Here is a 15,023-nt window from a genome sequence, read left to right on the forward strand (position 1 = left end):
CCGCTCCAGCACTTGCTTTGCTTTGATATGAAAAACTTTGAATGCTTTGATATGAAAAAAAGTCATCAGTACTCAGCAAATTACTGTGAAGCAGAGAATACTAATTTTACTATTTGATAAAATGCAACAGTCTTCAGTTTACAAATAAATCAAGAAATTTCTAAATTTTCAGAAGTGGATCCAAACAGTATATATGCATAATGCATAAGTCTTCACAAAATACGTTTAAAAAGAATTTTAAGAAAAATTTACAAGTTTTAGCATGGATTCATTTTTAGTCTCATGCCAGTTAAAAGTAATGGTACTTTCTAGTGAGACTTTGCTATTTCCGTAACAGGAGGATGATCAGCAGCTACCATGAACACAGATCACAGTACACAGCGAGGAGAACGCTTTCATTACCTTGTTTTGCCTGTTACTAGAATCTTTGTTGGATCCATAACTCGGCACGCCAGTCCTGCTGTATGAATGGTCCGTAATGCAGAGCTGAGTTGCACAATATATGCCCATATCAAAGACTCTGGAAGCAATCCAGCATGCTGCCGTGGTAAAGGTCCATCATGCTGACCTAGAAGTGAAACGAAGTAAGCATCAGTTGTAAGGCTGCTACATAAAGTCAGCACATTTCTGAATTACACAATTAATTCACATACTCATTTCATTCAACTCGTAATAGTCCTCAAAAGACTTATCTGTTGTGCTTTAATGGTTGGGTCATTTTTTTGGTTTTGTTTTTGGTTTTGTTTTTTTTATTTGGTTTAGGTTGGGTTTTTTGGAAGGACACTATTTTAAAATGCTGACAATTCATAAGGTGTTATTATTTTCACTCTCACATACAGGAAAACTACGCTGATTTTTAAAGTTTAGGATGAATAATCAGTACAAAAAGAGCACTGGTTAGAAATTACTGAAAGTGGGCGGTACATCAAAATATGCAGGTACTTCAGAAGTAAAAATGCCGGTATCCTGAAACAACAAGCATGTACCACAATAGCTGCAACCGATCTCATTTTACTTCCTTTATTATAGGAAGGTTTACAAATCAAACATTCTCTACCATCTGATAAGACAAAGTAACCAGCTGGTTTCAAATTACATGGACAAACCAGACTGGGAGATTTGGTGGCTAAACATCACTGAACGCAACTTCCCGTACGTTCTGCTGTGACCCAACTCCCTGACAAGTCATGACTGCGTGACCTCTGTTCAATGGGCCATATAAAAGCAATGCATCGCTCCCCTTCTAAATGGATTTGTGGCCTTCCTTTCAAAAGTAAAATTAATTCTTTGCAAACACACACCCAAGTTCTACATTGCAAACTGTTCCTGGATAATACTGAGCCAGAGATGAAAAAATAAAGATATAGATAACACGTGTTATTTTTAGTAAGATGCGTGTAATACAAAGAAGTTGCTACTGTTTGTGTGGCACAAAGCTGAAGAGAAGAAAATACATCCAGATTAAGACAGAGCATCTCAATTTTACAAAACATCACAGGCATTTCATGAGGTTGCCTCAGGACAGTTTTTGCTAGTTTTGAGACCAGTAATATCATCAGTACTCAGTAAAATCATGTAAGCATCCTATTCAGTTGTTAACCCACTGGACTCTTCTCTTCCAAACACTTGTTTCTTGGTTGTTTTTTTTTTTTATATTTGGGGTTTGTTTGGTTTTTTCCTCTCCCTACAGGAGCACATCAACATCTGTGCACTTGCTCAAAATAACTTTGTGTGTGTGTATGCTTGCGTGTGTACACACAAACGCACACGTATGCGAGAGTTAAAAAATGAAACACATTACGAAAAAAATTTTATTTAGAAATTTTACTGATTTTGGAGTGATGGGCTGGGAATGTTCCCAGCTTTCATTTCTGAGCTTTTGTTTATTTGTTTTTAAACTTTATTTCATTTTTCAGATTTAAAGTGCTTTGGTTTAGATTATAAAGATCAAGACACTGACTCCTTTAAATAGCAGTGAGCCTGGCATGTCTACGGAAAGCTGAATATAATGAGATACTCTTTGTTTTTTCTGGACTCCTGATGAATCATTATGCAAATCACTTCCCACAAACCAGCATACCAGAAGTCTCATGTAGCAAACCTTCCCCTCTCCCCGATTCTCTCTCCTTCAGCATGACAAAATTATGATGATACAAAATGACTGAGGAGATATAACCTCCTTTATTAGTTGAGGGTTGTTCTCTAGTTACTACCTGCTATAGAGTACATATTTGGTAAATGGCAACACGTGGCAAGTTTAACAGGAATGTGTATGGACACTATAAGACAGAGTTACACCTGTATGAAATAAGTATGTCCAGAACAGAAATGCTGCTATATCATCCCAAAGAGAGAGAAAAGCCAAAACTTGGGGCTTATTTTTCTGTATGCAACTTAAAACCAGCAGCACTTGTTCTTTCATTTCCAGATAAAGGCAATGTAACTAAGAGAATATTCAACATGTGCTGAAAAGCTGAAAGATCTGAGTTCAACACAGCTTCTCCCGCTCTATCGGAAAATCTCAATCAAGCAACAACATTATTTTATACTGGAAAGACTCGCTTGAGGCTACAAGTCAAATCTAGTCTGCTGCTTTCAGGCTGGTTGGTTGCATCCCACGTTCCCATACAGTAAAGGTACAAGCTAAAACACTGGAAGAATCAGTCTTGAAATGCTCTCTTACATATCTATCTGTTCAAAACAAGTGAGATTAAAAAGCAGCTTAGTTTGCTGCGATGCAGACTATGAAGTATGTCCCATGAAGGTCTATCAGGCCTGCCACAGATGGCACTTGAGCAAGGACCCAAGGAGATGAGACCCAAAAGCTCTCTCTTCAAGCAAAACACACAAGAATGTAAGAAAAAGTTACAAAAGTGATCAGAAATATTTTACTCCAATAAGTGGTATTTTAGAGGTTTCATGGTTGATTTTAAAAAGACTTCCTACCACAGGTTGAATCCACAGCCACAACATGCAAAATTTCAGATTATGTTCTTCTCATCTACAGACAGGCTCACCTCTCCCACTACTTTCATCTCTCTATGCAGAGCATAGATACTAATGGAAAAGATCAAAAATTAAAGAACCACCATTCCAAAAACACAGGTTATCCATTACTTCTCCTTGCTGTGTTAAGATGAACTCATTGTCAGCATTATATATTTATTTTTAAGTTCTATATCATGATGTTCTTCACTGAGCAAGAAATGTCCCCTTTGCACTGGTGTGTGTGTATATACTTGTATAGTTTGTTGGTTAAAAAAGCATTCAAATGAAATTCAGCTCCCCAGAGCAAGGATAAAGCCAGGGATAATTCCAAAGAGCTGGGACCACTGGCAGTAGGACCTGTTTTACATTATCAGGAACACTGTCAGAAAGCACACTAACAAACAGCCATTCTCATCAGACAGTTATGAAAAAAAATCAGAAGCTCAATGAAAAATTTAGCTGCTCACTAAATTGAACTTCTCAGGTCTGTAAATCACTTTTTCACATTGGGAACTGTGAATTGTTGAGTGTTTGCTTAGTGTTCCTGAGTTAAAGTACTGAAAGTAAGATAAATGCAGCAGCCTTCATTTCTCCCCCTTCTCCAGGGAAACCTGGGCTTTGGTTTTACATTTCCCAATTTTCAATATACAGAAAGGTTCTGAATTACTAGTGCAGCATTACATTTTGTAAAAAAATCTGAAGATATTGCAAACTTGAATTTGCTTCGAAAAAGTTGCAGCTTTTGGCAAAGGTACTTTAGGATAATTTTTAGTCACATATTTGTCCTCAACAACATCACAATGACTTTCAATATTCATATATTCTTTCTTCTCATCACAGTCTAAGTACATAACTTATTTATTTTTTGATTGAACAGGTATTTTATGAAAAAACATTCAGCAATGGGGGATGCAAAAACTGTGAAGTCAGCAACGAAGACCATTTTTGTACATTACATACTACTATTAATGTGTCCAAAGGAAAACAAGATCCAGGAAACTTGCCTATCTTCATTAGAAAGTATTTGTTTGCTGAAAAGCAGAATTTGTGGTGCAGAAAACTACCATAACAGCTGAAAACCACTGTAACAGCACGTACACTAGTGTTTAATTACTCAGAGTGTTTTTAATAAACAGACCAAAAGATATATCAAAGGCATGCTTATCTCTGCCAACCACAAAAACTCATCAAGACAAAGGAAAAACCTTACTGGCAGCTGTGGATAGTTATTGTCAATTTGCCAGGATTTTCTAGTTGATGATTTTAAAGTATGTACATTCAGAATGTGCTTTATCATTTAATTATCGGACTGTTAAGAACATTTTATTACTTTTGGGCTTACTTGACAATTTAAAGAGAAAATCATTTATGCAGAAACATGTACTATAATCTAAAGTTGAGAAATATCAGAAAGATGGAAGAAAACTAAGATGTTCCAGAAAAACAGATTTAATGTTTAGACACTTTTGATAAAAATAAGAGTATTGAGGAAACAAGGAATGAGAATCAAACAAAAACTTTTCAAATAAGTAACAATTAACTGAAAAATCAGACTCCTGATTTTAACACTTGCATAAATTTAGTAAAATACGATAGAATAACATCGGATTATGATATGTACCACCTGAAAAAAAGATATTTCACTGCATAAAGAACACAGGCAACAAATTCTATAGCATTCAAAAGTAACAAAGACATTAGTTTACAGTATAAAAAAGTAAACATAAGTGGCTTTTTTTTTCTCCCCACACACCAAATCCCTTCCAAAGTAGTTCTGTAACAGGGTCTGTAAATAACACAGCAAAAAGCAAAAACCCAAGACTGACCACACTGACACCAGTGACATGCAAGACAGCTATGTAAACCATAATCCTCGTCTTTTAACTGTCAAAGTCTCGTGTTGCCAACTGGAGTGTTCAACATAAATAAGGTTGCATACCTGAAATCAAATTCTCTGAGTTCACTGATCAGGTTCACAGTGTTGTGCCTCCTAAAACCTTTAAAAGCAATTGTACTAATCTGGGCCTCATGCTGCAGAGTACCCAACTTCCATCCATTCCCCTGCTTCTCTTGGGAGTCTCCTCTAGGCAGGCAGACGGCCAAGAAACTCTGTGAGGGGATGGAGAAAGGATCCGTGAAGGCAGGCAATTCTGAGAAATCAAGTTATAGGTATGCAATCTTATTTTTCTCTCTTAAATTGCTCCTTCTACTGAGGACCAGGCTAGAGAACAGCAGTTACCAAAAAAGAAAGGCCAAAGCAAAGATGTGCAGAAAGATACAGCAACATTGAGGAATTTCAGATGATTATTGCTTTTCTAATTTATTTAATAAAAGGACGGGAAGGACAGGTAATGAGAAGTGCCATGGGCAGGAGAGAGTTACCTTTCTTACATATCTGTAAGTTCATTTTAATTAAATACTACTTTGGTTTCGCTGAAGAGAAATTGATGTCTTATTTCCAGTTTCAAAGACCATCCCTGCCTACAGAAGGCAGTTGTAGTAAGTCAAATAAATGGTCCAGATAGCCCATTAGCCTGTTTCAATACATACACTAAAATCAGAACGCTAGCTTGCAATAGATACCTGAGCGTATAAACAAACAAATAGAATACTCTACCAGCCTCTAATGATTTGCAGCTCAGAGAACTCCTGAGCTAAAGTGTCTTTGCAGTTAACAGTCCTCAAGTATTTCTCCTTCATGAGTAAGTCCACTTTCCCCATAAACCCAGGCAAGTGTCCACAATAATCTGTGACAAATATTATTGTGGCTAAATAATCCACTAATAATCCATTAGTCCACGGCTAATTTATCTTTAGACAGGTTTTGAATTTGCTACCTGGATAGTTTCATTTGTCAGTCCATAATTCTAGGCTGGAAGAAACAGGAAACTATCATTGCGTATTCATTTTTTCTTTATCCCTGATGATTTTTCTGACACCTACCATATTCCAGTCATTTTTAGACCCATCACATCCCTGTCCAATTTTAAGAGCATGAAAAGCACTAATCCACTTTGCTCTTCTTCATACAGAAGCTGTTCCATGCCTTTGATCATCCCTGTCACTTTTTCTCAACCTCATTGCTGTTCTAAACCTTTAAAATGTGTAAGGGGGACCACAACTACAGATCTGAGTCTATGATACACCCACATCTTGAATACAATGTCTTCTGTTTCATTGTTTACTCTTTTCTTAATACTCCACAACAATCCATTTCCTATTTGCTGCTATTAAGCAAGAGGACAATATTTTCCTTAATCTACTTAACTATAGCCCCAGATCTATTATTAAGTGGTAACCGCCACAAAAGAGGCCATCATTTTATGTTTAGAGTTATGTTTTCCCTCAATCACATCAGTTTATGTTGCACCACCTGGTAGATTATTGCCAAAGAGTCCCAATCTTGTAAGATCCTTCTGCCATCCATCACAACTGGCCTTTGTTTTTAACAATCCAAATAATTCGGTATTACCAGCATGCTTTGACAGACCATTATTTACCTTCAGTGCAAATAAGTGAATGTGCTAAGAAATACAACTCCCAGCACATATTCTTGTGAGACTCCATCAGTGATTTCCCTTCAGTGTGAAAAATCAACTGTTCCGTCTTTCTCTGTTTCTTATCCTCTAACTAGTTATTAACCTAACTGAGGACTTTCTCTTATTTCACGGTCCACTTTGATGGACTTCATTGAAAACCCAGGATCTTATCTATGGGATCTTCCTTCAAAGAATTTTAATAGATTAATAAGACACGAGTGCCCTTTATATGAGCAAAACTTAGTTCTTCTCCAGTGTAACAAAAGAATATGTCCCAAAGAATTTCATTATACCTTCTATTATTTTATCTAGAACATAGATCATTCTTCTACAATACTCTAGAGAAGTATAAAAACATAACAAGGATTGATTTACATGGAAATTGAAAACCACAGGTGAGAGACACTCAGAAGTCTAGTGCTGCACGTAGCAGTCATTAACCTGCCAGTAGGTGTTACAGGTTTATCCTACCAAATTAGTTTCACATCAGACTCCCTGAATTTATAATGGCATTCTTTGACTTGCCATGGGATATGACAAGTTAGTCTAGGGTTTCCTCTGAGATTATCACCAAAACCAATGGTGGACCTCGAGTTCCAACCTCACTTATACTGGTCAGCTCAGTGCAAAGCCAGTGGGAATTATTCAGTATATAAGGGATCTACAGACTTTTGAACATATTCACACACTACCAATCCATTACACTCTTATCTACCAGACAGCCAGGTGAAGTTTTCCATGTCAACCTTAGAAACAGATTGAATTCACAGCTAAAGACTCTAATTGCAAAAGGCACAAGAAAGAAGAAACCTTAGACTGGTAGCCTAAAGACATTTAGGAAACTGAACTAAACAAGGCAAGGTCATAGTTGCCTGGTCACACCTGGATCTGCGTGACCATCTGCATGAGTCGTCTAGATCACGCCTTAGCTGCTGGATCTAATTTCAGGGTTGGTCCTGCATTGAGCAAGAAGGTGAACCAAGGGCTCCAAGGATACCTTCCTACCCTAAGTCTTTCTATGACTCTATTCAGCTGTGAGCATCTCTCTTTCTCAGCATGGTACTGGGCTTTGGCCTGGCCAGACAACCCCTGGATGCAGTCTGTGGGACTACATGGGTCGTGAACCGGTTCTGATAAGGCAGCATGATTGCCAGTGTACTGTTTTGGAGCAAAGAAGCTTTAGCCATATGGATATAAGCTCTGTTGGGAGACTTGCTGAGCCACAAACCATGCTGTGACGGATTTTATTCACAAATGTACATGTAGCTTTAGTGACTCCTTTGAAGTCACAGAATATATCTGAAAAAAAAAAACCAAAAAAACTTATGATGTGAAGTTTGTGTCTGAAAAGTTACAGGGATTTTGTAAGCCATTTCTTGTCTTAACTAGTACTTCACATTTCAAAACAATAAATAAAACACTAATTAGTCCTCATAATAGTTTATGAGGAAAAAAAAATTACAAGTGGAGGGCATCTGAAGAGCAAGCATCAAATTGACATAGCATATGTGTTTTATGGTTTTGGAAACATCTCCACTAAGTGCCAGATGTCACTCTGTGACAGATCTACAATTGGGACCCCAGAGTTCTTGGCTCCCAATTAAAACTTACTTCCCTGTCAAAAAAATGGAACTCCCTTACAAACTGATGTCAATTTTGCAAATTAGTCATGTCAAATGTGACCAGAAAAGTAAATTGTTCATTGTTAGACTAACTTTTAACTCGTTACACTTTTCTGTTATTAAAAAAAAAAACACATTCAGAAATCTTACAGATAGAAAGTGGAGTTCTCTAATCCTAATCAATTTATGATATGACAGAACTGATTAGCTAAAAAATTAAGTTGGAAGACTATTTCTGACCAGTTATTTACTGCTTAAGTATTAGAAATAGTTTACAGAAGTATTGTATAATAATGTATTTTCCTTACCCCATTTTCGTTTTGTGAAATAGGCATCAGCACTAGGGTCATTGAAGTGTCTGCTCATCATAGTCTCTCCACCAGCATGAAAATCATACGCAAACACAAGAGCTTAAAAATAGAAACATGTGACAATTACTAACTCAAGCATATTTAGAAAAAAGTCTCAACACATCGCAGTTGGAAAAAAAATCCAAAAACTTACAATGTTCTCCAAACGCTTTAGTGGTAAACACTTCACGCAAGGTTACTATATTTGAGTGCTGAATTTTTTTCCACATGTCAACCAATACCATGCACTTTGTGTTAACAAGACGAAAACCTAGAAAAGAACAAAACCCATGGTTTAAAAATGTAATGTTTTAGAGGAGAATTTTTTACTTTAACATTTCTTCAGAAACTACTGAAAAGCAACCAGATGTTAAAATATGACTAGCATGCTTAGGAATGCTAGTCCTGTTGAGACAACTCAATTTTTCTCACCATGTATCCTCCGAAGGCAATATGGCAGGTCATCTTTACTATTTACAGCTTTATAGCACGATGTAATGTACCCAAAGTTGCTTGTTTTCTGTATTCGATTGGGCGGTGGCAGTGGTTCCAAAGGAAAGAGACTGTGGTAGCTGTCCACTTCTGCAGGAACCGCTACAATCAGTTTATACACAGAAACATATTAGGTGTCAGTTGACTTTGAGAAAATTATTACAGTAGCAGAGAAGATTAAAATGACTGTCATTAATACATAAATTCTTTTTTAGGTGCATGTAAAGTTAAAATCCACTGGTTTTGCTTTAATATCAATATTCCAGGTTCCTGGAAGAGATTCCACAGAACTAAAATAACTGTCTTCAGAAAAACAGTTACACTAAGTAAAATCAACAGAAAAGATGCAGAGTTCCATCTGCCATTTTTTCATTTGCCTTAAAAATTGACCCTTCTGAATGATGTTTCTTTGGTGTTTTTTTTCCTGCACAGATTCATAAATAAGCAGCAATTTCCATACAGACTTCATACCACTAAGAATCCTGTTTTCATCACAAAAAAGCAAATCTCAATCTTACGTGTTTTAACATACTGGTTTAGAAAACAGAGACAGAGATGATGAAGGTTTACAAATCAGATTAAGAGATTAAATTTGCAAGAAGATGGTACTTCATCTGGATTAGTAAAATAAACTGCTTTTTTTTTTTTACTCTATCATTATCATATTAAACGCACATTTGAGAAGGATACTGCAATCAAAAAAGCTATCTGTTGAAATCAAGTTGAACACAGTCAATCGTAAATTCTCCAAAAGCCAAATTACAATGAATAGTATATGCTTCTCTTGCCTGACAACTAGTGCAAAGCCTTCTCTGATATAGTAGCCAATACACTTTAAAACAAACTAATTTGCTAGTTTATATACAGCATTTGAAAATATATGCATCCTTTAAAGGAATACCTAATATGTACAAAGTAATACAACGCTGTTCTCCATGAGGTCTTATTGCCTTAATGATTTTTCCTTTCCCAGCAATTTTAAGTACTCCCAACCATTAAAGAGTTTCAAAACAGAAGAAAATTGCAGCAGAAAAAGAAGAGAAGCAAGAAATAAATTTCGTATTTCTGAAATACTTTGTATCTCGTTATCCACAGCCTAGGCTGATGATCAAGGCTTCATAAAAGATTAAGAACAGGTGCTGTTTTTTGCAAGATGTTGTTAATATTGTTGAATATGCATGGCTGCGGAACAATATGATCACAGTTTAGTTTATAAGAAACACACACTTACCAGGAATATCAGCCTGATCAATCTGGGCCATAGTTATTAAGTGTCTGTTGATCAGTTCCTGAAGAACAAGTTTTGAACATTATAATTCATCTCATCATTTTTGATAAGTGACACTGAACAAATGAACAGTACACTGTTTTTGAAGTACCAGCTACTTGTACTAAAATAGGGAGTGGATGCAAGTGTCTGAGGTGGGGAGGACCACAGGGAGAAGACCACTAGCTTGAAAATGCTAATAACAATACATAAATTCTTGAAGTAAGGAGCTGCAGAAGACACATTAGCTAGAAATAGCATTGACAGAGGGACCTACTACAGTAAAGCTGAAATAAATAACAGTCACAGCCAGCCCCCAAAGAAGGGCTCATCAACTAACACCTACATATATTTTCATTTCAGAGAAAGACTTTAAAACTGGATAGGACTACATCTTAAAGGAATGCTACATAAATGAAGTCACACACCCCAAAACAATACACAAGAAATAAGAATACTTAGCTGAATGATGGCATGCAGATTAGATTGGAGGCACATATGTTGTAACACGCCCCCACCCTCTGTTGTACTCCATCCATTACAGGACTTGATTTTTTAAATTCTCCACAAGGAAAACTGACTGCATAGATTTTGAGTGGCTAATTCTCCTCTACTATTAGCAATTTTCTAGTTTTTGCCAAGGCATGTGATTTTCCTTTAAATTCTCTATCATCTTACCTGTCTGAGCTCATCTGCCATGAAGAAGGAAGGTGCATTTGCTTTTGGCTGCATGTAAGTGACGTGAGGTGCAGCTGGATGGTAAATGTGGTAGTTTGGAAATACCTGAAAACAAAACATTTTAAGCAGTTTAAAATCCTTAATGATAAGGAAAACAAGGAGTTTTGTCACGCTTTTACTTTGAACTACCAAGTCTTCATGCACAGTACATGTTACAAATATACTGTCAGATACGTTACAATTTCCTTATGCAATATTCACTAATGGTTCCAAGAGGGTGTGTGTATGTAGGTACATAGTTATTTTAACATTTTTGTAACTGCCTTTTCCCCTCCACTGTAAGAGTTATTTAACCTGTCATAAAAAACCCCAACAATCTGAATTTTCGATATTTTCTCATTTTGTATGTATCCACGGAGATGTACATAAAATGCTTTCTTTCTATTGCTGTATAAAAAAACCCAAAAAGTCTATATAGAGGTACCAGAACAATACATTAAAAAATTCTCTGATCCTAAATTTCAGTGATTTTGGAGAACAATTACAACAAATAAAGATCAAATCTTCAAACAGAATAAAGGTTTCAGAGCATTAAGAATAATCTCTGTAGTACCAACCAATTCAGCATTTGGAACCTCTGCACACTTCTGTATCAAAAGCAAACCTACCATTCCCGTAACAGGTGCTGGAGTTGTATCAGTGTAGAAGTACGTTGTTCCACCCACTGTTTCCTTCTGGATCACCTGGCCAGTAGATGGAGGCTGAGAGACAGCATTAGCGACAGAAGCAGAGGCACTAGTAGGCACCATATAGTTTGCTGGGTTAGGAGTATGACTTCTTCTTCGAGGAGCAGGAGATGTATGAGGAGTTATTTTGGGGGAATGAAGAGGAGAAGATCCTGCTGACAGTGACATTCCTTAAAGAAACACAAGAAGATGTTCTTGATCAAATCTGTCATCCAAAAAAAATTAGCAATTTGAAAAAAAAAAACAGCCTTCACTACCAATAATATTCTGAGCAGGTGAGATACTTAAGGATTGCTACATCTATATGAAGAGTTAAAAGGTAAAACATTAAGAGCAAGACTGAACAGACATTTTCCCAAAAAATCTTTGCTTAGCTCAGAGAGAAAGGGCTTGGGAACTTATGATCTATGCATGAAAAACTGGAATGAAAGACATAGAAGTAGCAGAAAGTATGGGACAAATCCAATTAATGCTGTGTCTGTAACGGAGTTTAATAAATAGCAAAAAGATAAAATACAACAATCATAGAATTGTTTTGGTTGGAAGAGACCTTTAAGATCATCAAGTCCAACCGTTAACCTAGCACTGCCAAATTACCACTAACCCATGTCCCTCAGCACCACATCTACACATCTGTTAAATACCTCCAGGAATGCCAACTCCATCACTTCCCTGTGCAGCCTGTTCCAGTGCTTGACAATCCTTTCAGTGAAGAATTTCTTCTTAATATCCATCCTAAACCTCCCCTGGCACAACTTGAGGCCATTTCCTCTTGTTCTAACACCTGTTACTTGGGAGAAGAGACAGATCCCCACCTCTCTACAACCTCCTTTCAGGTAGTTGTAGACAGCGATAAGGTCTCCCCTCAGCCTCCTCTTCTCCAAGCTAAACAGCCCCAGTTCCCTCAGCCACTCCTCATAAGACTTGTTCTCCAGACCCTTCACCAGCTTCATTGCCCTTCCCTGGACACAATCCAGCACCTCAATGTCTTGTAGTGGGGGGACCAAAACTGGACACAGTACTGAAGGTGTGGCCTCACCAGTGCCGAGTACAGTGGGACAATCACTTCCCTAGTCCTGCTGGCCACACTGTTCCTGATACAGGCCAGGATGCTGTTGGCCTTCTTGGCCACCTGGGCACACTGCTGGCAGTCAGTCGACAGTCGACTAACACCCCCAGGTCCTTTTCTGCTGGGCAGCTCTCCAGCCACTCTGCCCTGAGGCTGTAACGCTGCATGGCGTTGTTGTGACCCAAGTGCAGGACTTAGAACTTGGCCTTGAACCTCATCCCATTGGCCTCGGCCCATCAATCCAGCCTGTTCAGATCCCTCTGCAAAGCCTTTCTACCCTCAAGCAGTCCAACACTCCCACCCAACTTGGTGTTGTCTGCAAACTTACTGAGGGTGCACTCATTCCCCTCGTCCAGGTTGTTGATAACAATATTAAACAGAACTGGCCCCAATATTGAGTCTTGGGGAACACCACCTGTGGCCGGTTGCTAACTGGATTTACCTCCATTCACTGCAGCTCATTGGGCTCGGCCAGCCAGCCAGTTTTTTTACTCAGAGTACACCCATCCAAGCCATGGGCAGCCAATTTCTCCATGAGAATGTTGTGGGAAACCATATCAAAGGCTTTACCAAAGTCTAGTGTCCCGGTTTGAAGTAAAACCAAACCAATTTTCTGTTCTGTAATTTTACATCCTAGCTAGGCCTCTTCTAACTGTCTGAAATTAATGGTATACTGTGGAGAAAACTGCTCGTTCTCAGAATGATAAGACCAATGTTTGTGCTCCATGCCAAGGAATGGTATGCAGAGAGGCCCTTGCTTATACTTATTGCTATAACAACCAAGGTCAGCCCATTTTCATTATTTGCCCCTTAGAGGGTCGGAAACGGAAAAAACGTAGAGGGGTCACATCGGTGGGGAGGAGTGGACAGGACAGGTGACCCAAGCCTGACCAACTGGGGTATTCCATCCCATCTGCCCCATGCTCAGTATAAAAGCTGAGGGATCAAAGGGTCAACCCCCTTCCTGCGATGGCCGATGTCCGGACAGTACTCTGTCTGTTCATCTGCTTTTGATCCCGATCCGTGTGTTCTTGACTCCAGAGCTGGAATCCAGTTCCCATTCATCACTGAGTCCAGTCTGGGACTTCCCCCGTGCCTGCCAGTGACATGACTGTCATCCTGGGAGCTTGATACCGTTTTGTATATATTGTATCTATTTCATTATTTTCTTCTTTATTTTTATTTTAATATTAAATCTTCATTAAAGTAGTTTAGTTCATTCTAAACTTCTAAATCTCCTTATCTCTTTCTCTCCTCTCTCTTTTGGGGGGGAAGAGGGGGGGGAAGGGTCATCTGTCAGTCTGGTTTTGGTAAATTCAGCCGAAACCACGACATCTAGGTAGATAACATCCACAGCCTTTCCCTTGTCCACTAAGTGGGTAGAAAGTGGCTTGGTCAGTACATCAGCCAGCTCCCTCAGTACCCTTGGGTGGACCCCATCTGGCCCCATAGACTTGTGTGCATCTAAGTGGTGTAGTAGCTTGCTAACCACTTCCTCTTGGAGTGTGAGGGTGTTCATTCTGCTCCCCATCCCTGTTGTCCAGCTCAGGGGGCTGGGTACCCAGAGAACCGGTCTTGCTATTAAAGACTGAGAGAAAGGCAGCATTAAGTACCTCAGCCTTTTCCTCATCCTTGGTCACTATGTTTCCCCTTTCATCCAATGAAGGATGGAGATGGGCTTCGGCCCTTCTAATTTTCTCCCTGCGTAGCCTCATGAAATCTTTGTAGTCTTCCTGAGTGGCTTGGCCCTTCTTCCATAGGCTGTAAACTTTCCTTTTCTTCCCGAGTTCCAGTCAAAGCTCGTGGTTTAGCCAGGCCAGTCTTCTTCCCCACCAGCTTGTCTTACAGCACATATGGACAGCCAGCTCCTGCACCTTTAAGATTTCCTTCTTGAAGAATGTTCAGCCTTCCCAGACGCCTTTGCACTTCAGGACTGCCTCCCAAGCAACTCTGTCAACCAATCTCCTAAACAGGTCAAAGTCTGTCCTCTGGAATTCCAAGGTGGCAGTTCTACTAACCCCCCTTGCTTACTTCCCAAGAACTGAAAAGTCTATAAATTTCATGATCACCATACCCAACATGGCCTCCAAGCTTGACATCACCCACAAGTCCTTTTCTGTTAATTTAATGACTACATAAATGAATGTTGATGTAACAGTTACATGAGCTGTCAATGGAGTTTGCCAAGCTGTAACTCACTTCACCTAATTACGCATGTACCTGTTACTAGAACCAACTCCACAGCTATGAATGAGTATTAGAGTTAGATCTC

General features: G+C 38.6%; 1 protein-coding gene across 1 annotated transcript in view; it reads right to left on the reverse strand.

Annotated features, from left to right (window-relative positions):
* Positions 1-15,023, reverse strand: part of PAN3 (poly(A) specific ribonuclease subunit PAN3) — an 86,654-nt gene that overhangs the window by 17,356 nt on the left and 54,275 nt on the right. Inside the window, exons 9-15 of the mRNA XM_074151014.1 lie at positions 11,605-11,852; positions 10,937-11,041; positions 10,223-10,280; positions 8,932-9,093; positions 8,654-8,770; positions 8,458-8,559; positions 403-568 (exon numbers count right to left, since the gene is read on the reverse strand). Coding sequence (XP_074007115.1) covers positions 403-568; positions 8,458-8,559; positions 8,654-8,770; positions 8,932-9,093; positions 10,223-10,280; positions 10,937-11,041; positions 11,605-11,852 — 958 coding nt within the window. The remainder of the gene's footprint in view (positions 1-402; positions 569-8,457; positions 8,560-8,653; positions 8,771-8,931; positions 9,094-10,222; positions 10,281-10,936; positions 11,042-11,604; positions 11,853-15,023) is intronic.

The sequence above is a fragment of the Numenius arquata genome, chromosome 1 (genome assembly GCF_964106895.1).
Source record: "Numenius arquata chromosome 1, bNumArq3.hap1.1, whole genome shotgun sequence".
NCBI lineage: Eukaryota > Metazoa > Chordata > Aves > Charadriiformes > Scolopacidae > Numenius > Numenius arquata.